Raw genomic sequence first — 17,117 nt, 5'->3', positions numbered from 1 at the left:
ATTTTTGTGAATATATTGTGCTGGTCAATTAAGAATATATTACTTCAGTAGTCAAATATATGCTTTAGTGTGGCAGGGTATAGTGGCTTCGCGAATTTTTCAGAAATTTTGTGGCCAAGTGCTATGTATCTCTCGTCTCCTTCCATTCAGTTTGGAATTGACTGTAAAAGTGGAAATTTTCATCGGAGTAATCTTTTGTGCTTGGTCGGGCAAGGTGAATTTTGAGTATTTCTAATTTCTCAGAATCATAACATTGAATAATTTTCCATATACGGAGCAAAAATATTTCATGCTTTTATTTTCACGCTAATTTCTAGTCGCGCAGTGTGCACGAAAATTTCTACTTTTACAGCATTCCACTTCCACAAGCCTTGCAGGACTATTGGTAGTCTCTTGTGGAATTTGGCCGGTCTTGAGGTAGAGATATTTCATTTCTAATGACTCTGTCACACTTTGCTGGATAAGGCAAATGCATGAGAAACAATTACTGAATTTTTGGCATCCCTTGATATCCGTTAAAATGGATTTCATGTCCTTTTTATCCTTTGGATGGACATTTATCTTCCGGTCCTTTGACCCAATCTGACCCTTGTCCGGTAGTTGTAATTTTCCTCCTGTATCTGTACTGTACTTTGTCATTTTCATGCATTTCCATCCGCTAGGCCTCCTGTAGAGTCCATTGCTGCAAGAGATGGAACGGCTATGTACAGCGTATCAAACACATATGCACAGTTCTCTGACGTTCGATGTACGTCTCATACGTCACCCATTTGTTCCTTGTGTATTTTGTCCTGTGGGTATGCGGTTCATATGTGTTTGGACATGTTTCACTGTCCTGTACACAATCGCCCCAGGTGTGTTTTGTTTGGCCCCAAGATTATGCATGTATGCTCCTCTGAAATGGAAACTGTACACTTTGTCCACTGGATGTACGATTTGAACAACGGATGATCAAAACATGTTTCTTGCATGGTGGGCCTATCTGGCAAAGTGTGACAGGGGCTTAAATTGGGAAATTTCTGCTTGTGTTTATTTGGAGAAGAATGTGTCTGGTGAATAGATATTTAGAAGAACATTCATGTTCCTCGCAAAACAACAGTGTGTACGAAGTCTTAAACTGTGAGTTTTTGCTGGCTTCTGAGTTACATGTGGTGGCATGTCTGAAAACTTAATGATCTAAGAGATTGAGATGGTGGCATAAGAAAAACAAAGTGCTAAATTCTGTGTGAAAGTCGCATCAAGAATATGTTCTAGTGTGTCCAGTCAACTGAAGCCTGTGGCTCTTTTAACTAGTAGGTACACCAACATACCAGTACATCATGAGTGTGTTTTAGACAGGGGTTTATTCTGTAAGATTCCTCCATAGATAATGTCTCTTGGTTCTCATTATGCAATATGTCATTTATTAAAGGTTAAAACAATAAGTGACCCTTCAATGTCAATTCACAGTTGTGTATGAAATTCCTTGGGGGAACATCAAAATATTGTGTGAATAAAATGATTGTCGTGGGACTTGCTAGGATTTCCAGTAAATTGCTTTTGGCAAACAGTTTGTGCTTTTGTTTTATTTGTTTGTTTTTCGTGGGTTTTATTTTTTTACCGCCAAAAATGGCAACAAAATGCTGAATGCAGGGAATATTGTGGGCAGGACAAGTGGCATTATATGATGTGAAATTTTGTACAAAGTATAGACTTTTTCCTAATGTTGTGTAGCTAGCAAAGTTTGCATGAAAAGTCACTGGCATTGCATTGTCGTCTGACATAATCTTATTTCTCTTCAGTTTTGTCTTGCTTTATTTTGTCTTTTGTTTCATATGATGCAGACTATATGTGAAAGCCATAATTATAATCATTATTACTGTTATTATTATTATTATTTTTTTTTTACAATTCAATGTTTACATTTTCTGAAATGTATTTATGAACTAGTATGGATATATAATTACATGACTGTGAAGTACATGATATTTTGAAGAAGCTGCATATTGGTCTTTTGAAAAAAAGTTATCTACCACTGATTTCCTCCCCCACTTAATCTGTGCACCCAGAATGTAACAACTTGTGTCACTTTTTCCATTTTCTATGATTTCTGTCACATACAGAAAAATCTTTTTAAGGTTGTGCAGCATTCACTGCCTTATTTGCTGTACTTAAAATGTTTGTCTATTAACTCTCTGTTGCAAATCTAGTCATGTTCTGCACATAAATATCAATGTACAACAGGACTCATCCTTGTGGATTCTAATGGTTACAAAGACATACAGTATTGCTTTCTTCTTCTTTTTTTCATGGAAGAGAGGGCCAATGTAGCAATCTCAGTAATATCTTTCCACATTTCTTTTCCGAGTTTTCTTCCCTCCTATTAATAAAGTACTTATTTTAGTGTTTTGTTCTTCTTCACATTATGTTTGGTATAGAGCACTCACAAGCCTACTTGTGATATACTGGTATGTGATAATGTATGTCTCAATTCAATTCTTTATTAGTTCATTGGCACTGCATGCCTCAGAAGTGCATCTCTGTGGATTGTTTATGTAATAAAGATTTAACTCCACCTAGGAAATCTCAGTGTATGTGTATGTGTATGTGTATGTGTATGTGTATGTGTATGAGTATGTGTGTGAGTAGAGTTCCATGTGATAGCTTATACTCTTAGGATAAATGCAACCTTCCACAGAACTGGGCAATTATATTTGCAAATCTATTGTTTGTATGTGTGTGTGTGTGTGTGTGTGTGTGTTTGTGTGTGTGTCTGTGTCTGTGTCTGTGTCTATGTCTGTCTGTCTGCTCTCTACAAGGTGTATCTCCGTACGCGTGCATTCACAGCTAATGCATGAATACCATGTAAATACTGCAGATAAAGTCATACATGTATACCAGATGGCTTAACACACACACACACACAATAACAACATACATTGCAAAAACACACTGTTTTTCAGTAATTCCAGTTTGGCTGAACATTTTACATGTACAAGAGACTTGGAATGGAGTTAGCTTTGTACACTTGTTATGAATATTCACTGAAATTATTCCACAAGTCAGTGCATATCAGCTGGTGCATATTAGTGTGTGTGTAAAGTTGTGAATACACCCTGTACGTGAATCTGTTTGTTTACAGCCAAAACATAGGTCTCTTGCGCTCGCAGAAATGTTCATTTTTGCTTTAATCTGTCCACTAATGTATAAGAAATGTGTGAAAGAATGCCAAGCTAACACAACTGGGTAATGATGAAAATGCGAAATATGAACCAAACAACCACCGAAAAGGTTAACCAGAAGTACTTCAGTTTTAGAGCTTACCCAATCATGGTTGTCATAGAATGTTTTACATTTGATAATATCAATTACGATATATCAGGCCATATTAGTATCCATCACTTGCAAGAGTGAATTGCATGCAGTCTGTTCTGCGTGTGATTCAAATCTACTGCTTGGACATGATCCAATCATCACCCACTAGCAGCGTTCTACACACGCACTAATGACCGTGGGAGGGTGTTTCCGGAAAAAAGTCGGTATACCAGCTTTTATTATTTCACACTCTATGATCTCAGAATGTATTACAAAACAACTCTATTATCCTGGCAAATGGCACCTGCCAGATAAGTTTCTTGGTAAATCTTTCCCATACATAGCAGGCAAATTCAAAATGGTGAATGTTAAGGTCTCACCGAGTACTATGTTTCAGCTTTAACCCTATTCTAACTGGGCTATTTGAGACCAAGTTTTTACTGGGGGGGGTCAATTTGACCCCCCCTTCAGATCTCGGCCGCCGATCGCACGATCGCCGCAAAATTTTGCCTGTACATAGAGCCGGATGTCAGCTACAAGATTACATGGTCATACAATAGAAAAATGTTGATTTCATATTTTTTAATAAATTAATTATGCAAATTAACGCATGAAATCATATTTTCACCTATAACTCCATCAAAAAGACTGAAGGATTATTAAATTTTTGTGTCAGAGTTCCTCAAGACACATCAAACAATTTTCTTGTAAAAAAATAGCGCAATCAAAATAATTTTCTTTTGTTTTTTATTGTTTTGTTAATTTCTTATGTATTTTATTGTTTTTTCGATCTTTTGTTTTTTATTGTTTTTTGCCAAAATTTGTTGCAGGCACTTTTTCAAGCTTATCTACATTAGAATTGATTTATTTCAATAGTTAAAAGTTGAAATAATCTAATTTATATCAAGTAAACAAAAAAACACAGTTTGCATTGGATTTGCACACGAAATCATGAATTCGAGCAGTTTTCGGGTTGACATGCATATGCAAAACATTGCATAACTTCAGAACGGTGTACCCGGACGTCGCAAATTTGGTCTCAAAATATGCGGGAGACTTAAATGAAAGAAGTCATGAAACGACGCGGCAAAATCTTTGCGCGTTGCGGAATCGTGGCGCGAAACGTCGAGGGGGGGGGTCAATTTGACCCCCCCCCCCCAGTTAGAATAGGGTTAAGAAAATGTGCAAGAGTTGTCTCTCTTTCATTAACAAGCACAGACACACAGACAGACACACGTCTATGCACATCCACACACATCCTCTTCACTAGCCACGTTGGCTCTCTGTCACTTTGAAAACAATGTATAAGACACCATATTTAAAGAGTCTTCTCAAAGAAAGACAGCACAAACTTTACATATGAAAGAAATGCATAATAAAACTCCATTAATTGTGCATTGACATATCAGTGATATATTTCAAACATATCTTTCAACATCATCTGAAATGGAATTGTGACACGGCCTATGCAGTGGTACAATGTTAATTTTCTCAGTGAAATTTACCACTTATGCACACTGAAAGGTAAATTCATATTCCTCCATGTAATATAAACAACGTGACAATATCAACATAGACTGATATCATTTTAACAGAATGTCAGCTAATTTTGCTTTGTGGGTTTTTTTTTTTTTTTTTCACAAGAACAAAATAATGACTGCTATTTCCTATTCCCAAGGATGACTTACCATTTATTTGTAAAATCTATGGAATTGCAGTGACACTCCCAAAGCAACTTTAATGTTGGAATCAGTAAATCACCTACTGGCAATCCTTGTTCCTTTCAATATTATCTTGCTGCTCATCAAGATGAGCTGAAACTTGCATGAATAAAATGCTTATCTTGAAACTTCAAGTATAGTCTATTCAATGCACTTCTGATTTTCTCCATGCACATTAAATTTGAGGAATGCACATCTTTAACTCATGAATTTGGTTGGACAGGACTGGGGCCACTTATGCACTTATGTGGGCCATGGCAAATCACTGTCAGCTTACCCAATGGCTCTATCTTGAAAGATTCAGTGCTCAATATCAACCTTAAAATTTTACTTCCAGGTTGACTGTACACGAAAACTGAACTTTCAAACTTTCAAGTCGTCAAGTTGTGTATCTCTTATATTCAAATGTATCAGAAAGCAAATTCATTATTTGAATTTTGACTGAATTTTAATTGCTTAAAGATGAACAGTAGATGCAACTATTTCCCAAGAGCTGATAAACTTGTATGGTATAGGCACCACAGCAAAAAACCTTGCAATAATCATATATCACACGTCTCAAAGTTAATTATAATTGGCTAGTTTACTCACAAACTATAACATGAAAGTTTCAAATTAATGAGAAGTTTTATTGCATCCTTGTACTAATCAAACGAGCTTGGCTCACGAAAGATTTGTGCCGGACCGCAGGATTTTCATCCCAGACAATTTTGTTTCATGCCATTTTAGGAAATGGCAAAGTAACAATATGAAACAGGAATACATTCAACCCACAGAAATACTGAGACTGAAGACTGATCATTCACATAGACTGCATCCCACACTGCTCAAAGTCACAAGGGGCAAACAGGGCGTGGCTATAATGATGATTGGTTGTCTATGGTTGATTTTTTTTTTTTTTGTCAGTCCTTTCTGAGTGGGAGAAAGTTTGTGTTTGAGGGTGAGCAGTGTCCCTTCTGAACGGTGTCCACTGGCCTCATGGTAAGGGTGCCATACTTAATCCAGTTTCTCTGTCATCTCTGGGACGGCCTGTCATGGAGGAATCGGTAACAAATGGTTAGCACAATGAGCATGCACATAGGACTTCCTGGTATTACACTTAGAACTTCTTCTCCTCTAATGGTAGTATGTCACATCAATACTAAATATCGTTTGTAAACAAATGATAGATAGGTGGGACGAACTGCAAGGGCGGGGCATTATTTGTCTCTTTTCTGGCATGTTTGTATATGCCATACCTGCCAACATTTAAAGATTAAATATCTTACTCGTGGATTGCAAAAATCTTATTTTATATGCAAACTGAAGTTAAAAATCTTACTTTCGGTCAAATCTTCAGAAAATACACATGAAAGGTATATCTAAATATTTTTCAAAAATCTGATTTCTCTGACAGAAAATCTGATTTTGCTATTTTTAACGTAAAAAATCTTACTGAATCTGATAAAATCTTACTAGTTGGCAAGTATGATATGCGTGTGGCACACATCAACTGAAGCATTAGAATAATTTAACACCCTCCAGTTTAATGGTACAAGCTCCCCCCCCCCCCACACACAAACACAAACACACACACACATACATACTAAGGCAGGATTCGAACCTATGATCATGAGGTTGTAGGTTTGAATCCTGCCCGAGTATGTATCCCCATGATTTTTTTGTTTTTTTTAACCATGGCTATTACTAAAACTCTGATTAATTTGGTGCTTATTTATGTCGCTGTATAATGTTCCTGTCTGGGTACTCTTTATGAAAGGGCTTACCTTGAAGAGGTCAGCCACCAGACCCAAGTCTGCCACCTGGAAGATGGGGGCCTCGGGGTCCTTGTTGATAGCAACGATGGTCTTACTGTCCTTCATACCAGCAAGATGCTGAATTGCACCAGAGATACCCACGGCAATGTACAGTTGCTATGGATACAGAGAACACAAGAAAGCCTTATTACAACTGATTCAAGAATTTATTAATTTGAATGAGAGGGCCTCATTGCTGCTCTTTAAAACTAGTGCAATAGTGCTTTAATGTCCTGTCATTAAAAATCACATCTATGGATAAGTAGAGTACAACTGCAGAATTGCAATGAGTCTGACAAACATTTGAAATAATTTCAGTAACAGTTGCTAAAGGGGTTGCTAGGTATTTTATTATTGGAGGGAGAAGGGAGTCATTTATCAATCACTCTGCCATGTCTACACAAGAAATTGGGTCTGTGTGTTGTGCGATACATGACTTCTCATGGCACACATACAGCTGCAGATAGTTCACAGTTATTTCGAAATATTTGCATGATGCACGCAGTGATTTTGTCTGATAGCAATTTGAGGGCAAGACATACAGTGTAAAACTATCAATTACAGTACCCCGTAATTACACTTGAATTTTAAAAATGTGTGTTGATTTCATTACACAGAAGTAAGGCAATCAGATACAATGTATGACACATTCTATGTTGATACCAATGACCATCTTTGACAAGAAAAAGACAACAAACATTAGAAAGGCTTCCATTAAAGAGAGAGAGATCTACAAGCTCAAAATTAGCACTCAGTACTGGTTTCTGCTTGAGATGAATGAATACCTATGCATCGACTCATTATGAGAAAATGCAGGTCTCACTTAGGAAACAACAAGATGAAATATCTCCTCATGTGAGCTACTGTTCTCCCATTTTTGTAATATCAAAGCTACAAAGAAATATTATTCATTAATACATCCTGGTCACAACCCCTGGTAGGATAGGAAATTATAAAGAACAGGTCTGAAGGAGGAAAAAAAAAATGTAGCAGTCATTATTAATGTTGGTGTTGAGAAAACTGGAGAATGGTGATAGAAAGAGAAGTTCATGGACTCACTGGAGCAACGATCTTTCCCGTCTGTCCAACTTGCATGTCATTGGGGACGAAGCCGGCGTCAACCGCTGCACGCGAGGCGCCAACCGCAGCGTTCAGCTTGCCAGCGAGTTGGTACAGGAGCTCAAAGTTCTCTCCATTCTTCATCCCCCTCCCTGATCAGGAGGGAAGCAGAAAGTCACAGATATATCTGGTATCTTTGCAGGTTTCTCATCAATATGCTGAATCCCTTAGTCACATTTACACGGTCATGGCAATCATGATCAGGGCAATGAATAATAGATGAAGCATCATACAATCAATCTTTTACGTGCCATGACCATGTTTTTTCACATCCTCAGGAGTGTTATCATCCAGTTTGCTCACAACCGACACACCATCATAGTCTATGTGCGCTTCATGATCTTGGTGGACTGCATTGGGCACATGACTGATCAAAATAGTTATAGAATACTTCAAAGAGTCCAAATTTTACTTGTGCTTACTACTGTAAAAGTGGATATCTTAACATGAGTACTTTTTCATGCTCAGCAAGGTAAGATGAGTTTTGCGAGTATGTAATTCTGTGAAATCAAGACATCAAGTACTGGAACATATAGGGCAAGCAAAAAATATTTATGTGCATTTATTTTCACACAAATCTCTGGGTGCACGAAATGCACAAAATTTTCATTTCTCGAGGAGCGAGTCTCCTGCTGGCACGAGCTGCTGTTAAGTGAAAGTTTTGAAATACATCTGGCATAGCAAGATTGAAACCTTGATACTGGCTGCTAACTCAGTGAACATATGATGGGTTAATGCACACTTATCCCACATTACGGAACTGCTGTCCTCCATCAGAAAGTGACCATGACATTTAATCAACCAAACTTATCAAAATCTTTTCATCAAGGGCTGCAAGGAGATCTCATATACATGGGCAATGAACTTCGACACTGACTACATGCTAGCATCACATTGTCGGACAGCAGCTTGTGCCTGCCTGTGAAACCTCAATATGAAACTCACACCTTTATACACACTCCTTGACCTTCATAGCGTTTGGGGGGGGGGGGGAACAACACTTTGTGGTCAATCATTCTCACCTCCTGAAATAACACAGTCTGCACTGGTGAGCTCTGGTCGGTCACTCTTGCTCAGCGCCTGGCTTACCCACGCTGACTGGTCATTCTTGGCGTCACAAGCAGGGGCTGGGATGGACATTTATAAGAATGTAAAATACAACAATAGCTCTCACCATGACATCCAATTCCAATGTTGGAAGATAACTGACTACAGTCAACCTTGCTTAAGTCGACCTCGCATAAGTCGGATAATCGCCTAAGTCGAAGGGTCTTTTCAAGTCCTCTTCTCTTTACCTGGTATATTCAACTGATTTTTATTCCTCGTAAGTCAAATTTTCTGTAAGGTGAAGCTATTTCTCCAGTCCAAATAGATTCAACTTAGACAAGGTTGACTGTACTTGGTAACTAGATTCAATGTGCACATTATGTGCACATTATGAACACAATTCACTTTCCTCAGGAAAAAAATGAAATGTATGAAGATATAATATATATATATATATATATATGTGTGTATGTATATATATATATATATAATATACATACACATACATATATATACATCAGTAGTATGTCTTCCAATATTTGTCATTTTGTGTGGTATCTTCTCCCTTGGAGACAATGGATAGTTCTTCAAATTTAATTCTTGACAATGATCTTCCCAAATGATAAATTAGATCACTGTTCAGGATTTTAAAGGGATCGTACAGTTTTGGTTGAGACCTAATTTCAGGTTTCTAACATTTTTTGGTGATATAATGAGAAACCTCGTATGAAATATGAAAGAGCATGTAATTCTATGAGGAATTCAATGTTTATTTGATGAAAATTGGTTTTGAAATGGCTGAGATATAAAAAAAGAGTGATTCTAATAAAGTGTGGGACGCACACTTTATTACGATCACTTTGTTTCACTTTGTTTTTGGATGTTTCAGTCATTCCAAACCCAATTTTCATCAAATAAACTTTGAATTCCTCTTAAAATGGTATGCTCTGTACTATATCATAAGTGGTTTCTTGGTATCTCGCAAAAAGTGAAAAGCCCAATTCTCATCTCCACCAATACTGTACTACCCCTTTAAAATAATGCAAAAACATGTTTCATATATCTATTCACAAATGTACATGTTTGCCAGTACTTTGAATTGTAATGGACTAGAAATGAAAACTAGAAATCAAACATCAAAATAATGCAAAAACATGTTTCATATATCTATTCACAAATGTACATGTTTGCCAGTACTTTGAATTGTAATGGACTAGAAATGAAAACTAGAAATCAAACATCAGACTGAAAACTGAAGTTGAAAACAAATACTAACAGCAGCGATATGCCTATGACATTTCCACATTAAAATAAAGGACAAGGAGACAGTTTCATACCTGGTTCCGATGCACTTGATCCTCCAGATGTTTCAGCCGGATCAAATGCTGTTCCCCTAACACTGAAAATCTTGAGAGCGTCGAGGGACTTTACAGTTGCAATTGCGTTACCTGAATGTGACAGCGAAAAAGCAGGCAGCAAGTCGAGCGCACATCAGTATCAAACTACAATGGAGATCACTTCCAAGAGGACATATAAATTCGTAAAACAAACACACTCAAGTAATTAAAATACATACATACCCAAATAATGTTGAAAAAATATATATATCAGCATTGGTGGGGTTCACATATTGTAGCGATGCCGAAAATGATGAATTTCGATATGAATTTATCCTTCATTAATGTTTTGTATCTTTTTAGGACATACTAGGGAATACATAACACTAAGCTAAAACTACCATTATTTCAACAAACACATAAACTTGCTACTGATGATGTGTCGGGAAAAGTGGCGTCCTCTACAAAATTGACAAAACCTGAAAGTGATACTGTCCACAGCTCTCTCTGTACATTTCAACAAACTACAGTGAATGAATTATAGCGAGGGACTATTGAGTCACCTGCATAGATGGTCCTGACAAAGGTGTCGGGGGCCTTGACGTCGATGATATCGGAGATGGGAGCGACGTCGAGTTTGGCGGCCAGGCGGGGCAGGAGACTCTTGCCGAAGCTGGAGGCACCGGCGACGATATGGCTGAAGTTGAACTGTTTCTGGGTGGCCTCCAGCAGTGGGGTCAAGGCCTCGGGCAGGAAGCCCTTGTACTCGTCGCTCTCCGCCACCAGGATGCGACTCACTCCGGGTACCTTGGACAGCTCTTCGACCACCTACGTGTGACATCATCAAGGATGACAACAACAAGAAGAGCATGGATCATTTTACATTCAAACCAGTCTATACCACCGTCTATAGCGACCACCTGTCATATGTGACCACTACACACAATCCCCCCCCCCCCCGAAAAAAGCCATGTTAACGACCTTGAATCTGGCAGCCACCTGTCTACAATGGCCACTCTTTTTCGTTTCCCTTGGGTGGCCATTATAGACAGTATACAAAACCAAATTCAACCCTACAGGTTGTAATATACATGTTATGTTGATTGAGTGAATGTAGGAATATTGGTAGAACACATCAGCCAAGTTTGACAAAATCTGTCATGCAATCTGTTCAAATTTTCTGAATTTTTTAAGTGTCGATGTTGACATTGCTAGATGAGAAAAGTGCTACAGTTTGTGACATAACATACATTGTATGGGACAGAGATTATATAAAGAATTCAATACAAAGAGAAAACCACAATTTTTTTTTTTTTGCCAAGTACATATTCCCTTGACTTGTTACCAAATGTATCTTTAACCCTAACTAGGCCGGGCTATTCAGGTAGATGATAGAGCCGGGGGGGGGGGGGGGGGGGGGGGGGGCCTCCCAGGCCCCCCCTCCAGATCTCGGCAGTCGACCGCGCGATCGCGACGAAAATTGGCACACGCATTGCCTATGATGTAATCTAAAGTACCATGAAGTTAATTTTTTCAAAAATTATCATTTACACTAAATTATGCTAATTTATGCATAATGATGCATGAAATCAGACAATTTGGTATAAATCACTAAATAAAGCTCAAAACAGGCACATTTTTTGTGTAAATATTCTTTTTAGTGTCCTTAGCAAATGTAAGAGAAAAAAATTGCGCAATCAGAAAAAATTTCCTAAGTATTTTCTTGTTTTTTGAATTTCTTATGTATTTCTTTGTTTTTTCGACTTTATGTTTTTCATTGTTTTTTCGATGAAATTTGTCCGTGACATTGTTCCGACCAAGAAAATGCGTTATTAATTGATTTTAATCAATAAAACCCCAAAATAATCATGCTTTTATGAAATTTGCCTGGAAACACAGTTTGCATTGAAATTGTACACAAATTCACGTTTTTGAGCAATTTTTGGTCTGACATGCACGTGCATATTTATGCGCAACTTCGGAACCGCACACCCTTTTGGTGTCAAAAGATGCGGGAGACTCGAAAGAAAAAAGTCATGAAACGTCGCGGCGATAGCTTCTCGCGATAGCGATACATCGCGCGAAACGTCGAGGGGGGGGGCCTCGGAGGCCCCCCCCCGGCCTAGTTAGGGTTAAGACCATTCTCCTATTTTCGAAAAGAGATGAGTCAATTGCTCTTTCATATGACAAAAAAGTTTGACGTCACCATTTTCATTACAAATATTGATGCAATGTAATTGTTATAACCATTACCAACATCAGCATGTTTTCTCTTTTTGTGTTTTTTTGGGTTTTGTGTTGTTGTTGTTGTTGTTGTTATAGCAGGTTATTTTTATTTGTTTGTTTTATGGGTTGTAAGAGAACAACACTAAGTCCATCATATTTTCTAATAAAAACATTTGGTTGGAAACTTTACAAAAACAATGATACAACTGTATATTTATAAAACAGTGATATGCTCTGTGTTGGGAAAATGTACCATCAAGCCACTTCAAACCAGTTGTGGATCTGTACACATATCCAAAGATTAACAGTTGAACAATGCTTCATGACTGGTGGGTGCTACGATCAGTACGTAACCTTTGGGTGTTGTTCACTTCTTAAGAATTGCCAACTCAGCACAAACTTTGGTCTGATGTGGTTCAGTGTATTGCAGAGCGTATTGACACTTCTGCTCTAAACATTGGACTTTGAACAGAGGGAGGAAGTGTAGTAAGTTTTCAGTGTGCCAAGGGAAAGGGTGCTCACTTTTGTACGATAAAAAGAATATCATTACGATAAAAAGCCCTCTACTCAGCCAAAACTTTCCTACATGTAATGCCCTACATGTACAATGTATGTCATTTTCATTTACACATAATCAGGTTGACAAAAACCATTACCTTGCCTACACTGTAACGGGCCATGATGAAATTTTTGAACTGCAAACTCTAGAACATTCCTAACAGGCTAACCGCTACATAATGTCACATGAATAATCTTGTAATCTAATAACCCATGGAAGAATTTTCAATACTATCCCTAAAAACACATCCTTTTGCTGATTTGGTTATCAAATTTTTGCTTTGCTGCATAAGACAACTCTAGTATGGGGATATCCTGAACTGATAGTTACACTTTGCCGAGCACTGCCACAGTGACAGCTCATCTGCTGTACAGCGCAACAAATCCATGGTCAATATTGCCACAATTCAACCAATGAGTATCAATCAATAATTCATAAATAATCAATCAATATTTCATACAGTCATAGACACATGCACCATGATAGGCTCTTCTCACAGATTCAATGCATTTCTACAGCATGTAATAGGTGTCTGCTGCACCTAACTCCACATACATGGGGGGGGGGGTTAAGTAATTGCACTTTTAGCAAAATCATACTCTTTTACATCAATTAGTAAATCATATAAAAGCCTGGAACTGAGGCTAATTTTTGGTACACTTCACACACATTATACACAGGCGCATTGTGACTTGGTCTTCAGTCAGACTACCCTTACCTTAGCACACTGGGTACCAGCAACTAAACAAGAGATCTCTCCCCCTACTTTCTTGGCAGCCGAGATGGCGTTGAGGGTGATGGGCACCAGCGATTCATTGTTGTGCTCAGCAACGATCAGTGTGCTGTTATTCCTGTGCAGATAGGACAGCTACAAAAGAAAGGGTGACGATAGAAAAAAAAAAAGTATGCCACTAGAAGGGAATGAAATTCTGAATTTCAGTAGCAAATCTCTGCTGTCACATTTTGATATGTTTTATATATACATGTATTCCATATTACAAGGATTACAGGTATCATTCCATAGAATATGCCTGCTGCCTTTCCTACACAGGCTCAATCACTTCAAATCTCTTGGGAACCATGAAATCAAACCTGTATCACAAATGCACAATCAATTTACAAATGGAATTCAACTACTCAATGGCCAAGAGTGCTATTCAGCCTATTAAGACTGAACACATGGTCACAGATGGTCATATGGGCACGTAATAAATTATTATGGTGCATTGAAGGACAAGTTCATCTTCTTATACACAAGGATTGACAGAATGAGCATTTAGAATTTAGAACATATATTAGTGAACGTTTGAGGAAAATAGGAAAATCTGTTCAAAGTTATACATTTTTAAAGTTTTTATGCCGCCATTGCTGGATGAGAACACTATTACAGCTTGTCATGTCACAAGCATAGAACAATACAAAGAAAATATAAAGAAAAGGCAACATATTTTCATTTTTCTTGTATAAAGAATGTGCATTTAAGTTTAACTTGCCTCTTTCAGAAGGCAGGAGGATATCTGACATGCATCAGTAACAAATCAAGACTAAAAGAATGTGTTCTTTTTTCCAAAAAAAAAAATAATTTTATGGAATTCTCTTCATATTTCCCTTTGATTATTAGATTACAGTAGATCGCATTTACATTTCATGCAGTCTGTGGACGAAGTACTATGGTATGTAAGGTTGAACTGAGCTCCGGCTCCTATCAATCACGTCTCGGAGGTCAAGCCTTTCATAACGAAAGTCCACACCACAAAACAAACATAAGATTTGAAAACACCCCTGACTGGACTTTGATTTGCTACTGATAATCAAGATTTTCTTTGCTTTCTGCTTTCACTATCACTTTATCAGAGGTGAGAAACATCTTGATTTATAATCACAATTCATCTTTGCTTCTTTGTTTGATTGCATGAGAGTTTTTTCTAAACCATCTGTAAGGGGGCATGGTCCAAGCACTGGCTGCTAGACTTCAATGTTGAGAAATGTGTTGTTTCACGCATACGTGCAGCTTTACATTTTGTAGCTTACCAGTACTCCCTTAATGGCATTTAAAAATGCTGTAACAAAGTGAGGAAGCACATGGCAACTCAAGTTCAATGACATCAAATGTTAAGTTGTGCACTATGGTAGAAGTAACCCATGTCATCAATATACATGTACCATGTCAGGAGAGGATGGTGAGAAGGAGATCACTCAGGACATCTCTGAAAAAGATCTTTGAGTCATCTGTGATAGATTCCTTACATTCAGTGCACAAACAGCTGAGCTTGCCAAAAGAGCTAATGTCAAACTTGGAATCGTCAAGAGATCCTTTTCGGCACTGAATGAGAAGGGATGGCTCAAGTTGTACAGAGCACTAATAAGACCGACACTTGAGTATTGCAATATGGTGTGGTCTCCTTTCAAAAAGGATGAAGACCTACTTGAGAAAGTACAACAGAGGGCAACAAGATTGATCCCCCACCTTCGTCATCTGGAATATGCAGAGCGTCTGAAAATCCTCAAGCTACCCACCCTTGCACACAGAAGGCAACAAGCCAAGCTCATTCAGATATTCAAGATCATAAAGGGAATAAATCATCTTGACAGTATGGTACTCAATTCTTCGACATGGTTGAATGCAGCAACACCAGAGGCCACAGCTTGAAACTGAAGAAACCAAGAATTAGACTGCGGCTGAGACAAAATGCCTTTGCTGTAAGAAGCATAAATAACTGGAATGCTCTATACCAGAAGCAGCCGTCTAAGCCACCAGCGTAAACCAATTCAAGTCGGCACTAGAGAGACATTGGGAAAGCCACCCACTGAAACATAATCCATATCAGAGACAAATAGTGTAACGAGGGGCACATACATGTGTAACAGTGTAAGCAGATGCTTTACGTCTCTACACCCAAGTAAACCAAGTAAGTAAGAAGATTGCCATGTTTTGACGCTGTTTTACAGGATTCAGTGAAGTTAAAGTCACCACATCTTACCAATCTACATAGCTAGACCAGCATTGGAATATGCATCCACAGATTGGAGTCCTTTTACAAAGAAAGACATTGAAGCATTACAAGATGCTTACGGTTACGTTTATGTAGTGACAAAATCAGACTGGAACCTCTTCAGGGGAGAAGAATCAAGATTGATCTAGATACCTACAAGCTTCTAATGTAAATGGCCATTATAAAACCAAACCAGATATTTTCTTCTCTACCCCATCCAAAACACTAAGAGGTCACTCTTACAAGCTTTATCACAGACACAATTAGCTTGCTGGTCACTTCTACTCTAATAAGAGGTCAAGCCTAAGGTCAAGCCATGGAACTCCCTCCCAGACTCATAGATTGGCCCAGAACATTGTTGTGTCTGCACCCACTGTGGTGTGGCATCCTTCAAGAGTAATTTAGAGTTACACCGAGTCCATGACGCATGAGAGCTCTTCCCACAGGAATAATAGGGCCATCTGGATGGATGACGGCTAGCGGCTCGACGGCCGGTAAGGTTTGGTTTTTGTTTTAGTTTTTGTTTTGTTTTGTTGTTTGTTTGTTTGTTTGTTGTTGTTTTTTTTAGGGGGGGGGGGGTAATGAATTTTACGACGAACTGAGTATTTGTGTACTTTTTTTCAATGCCCAAATCCTTTATAAATACCCAATAAACTAGAACTTAGAAGTCGAGCACTTTAGTTTTAACGTTAGACATTGTTAGAAGGTGAACTTCATGAATGCAGAGGTCAGCAGGTCTTTCATACGCAGTTTCCTATACACGGGACTGTAGCATTCGATATTTCACTCACCCGTTGAAGCAATTGCATTGATTAAATTCTCTCTCAGAGTAAAAACTAAAAAAAAAAAAAATATCAAGTCAAGCAAATGTTGAGTTGACTTACAGTTTGTCCAATACGTCTTGAATGTCTGCTCACGAGTCCAAACATGTTTAATTTAGGTCCCGAGTGAGTTACGTCTCAAGTGAAGTTCCGAGAGCATTCGCTGATTTTCTAAACTTGCGTAATTGATGCACGCCCTCTAGT

General features: G+C 38.1%; 1 protein-coding gene across 1 annotated transcript; it reads right to left on the bottom strand.

Moving 5' to 3' along the window:
* Positions 1 to 4,684: 4,684 nt before the first annotated feature.
* LOC140232354 (electron transfer flavoprotein subunit alpha, mitochondrial-like) lies at positions 4,685 to 17,117 on the bottom strand. The gene is made up of 8 exons (XM_072312480.1): positions 16,977 to 17,117; positions 13,818 to 13,967; positions 10,878 to 11,142; positions 10,315 to 10,425; positions 8,953 to 9,057; positions 7,871 to 8,022; positions 6,782 to 6,928; positions 4,685 to 6,044 (listed from the first exon to the last, which is right to left on the bottom strand). The coding sequence occupies exons 1-8, from the start codon at positions 17,019 to 17,021 to the stop codon at positions 6,012 to 6,014; spliced, it is 1,008 nt and encodes a 335-aa protein (XP_072168581.1). The 5' UTR covers positions 17,022 to 17,117; the 3' UTR covers positions 4,685 to 6,011.

This window comes from Diadema setosum, chromosome 8 (genome assembly GCF_964275005.1).
Source record: "Diadema setosum chromosome 8, eeDiaSeto1, whole genome shotgun sequence".
Classification (NCBI taxonomy): domain Eukaryota; kingdom Metazoa; phylum Echinodermata; class Echinoidea; order Diadematoida; family Diadematidae; genus Diadema; species Diadema setosum.
Note: the sequence above shows the minus strand (reverse complement) of the source record. Positions and strands in the feature narration are given on the sequence as shown.

Coding starts and splice junctions, on each gene's coding strand:
- LOC140232354 (XM_072312480.1), bottom strand. CDS start 17,021: ATGTTTGGACTCGTGAGCAGACATTCAAGACGTATTGGACAAACT. Junction 8,023..8,952: donor AGACTGTGTTATTTCAGGAG/GTGAGAATGATT, acceptor CCTCCTGATCAG/GGAGGGGGATGAAGAATGGA. Junction 6,929..7,870: donor CGGGAAAGATCGTTGCTCCA/GTGAGTCCATGA, acceptor CTGTATCCATAG/CAACTGTACATTGCCGTGGG.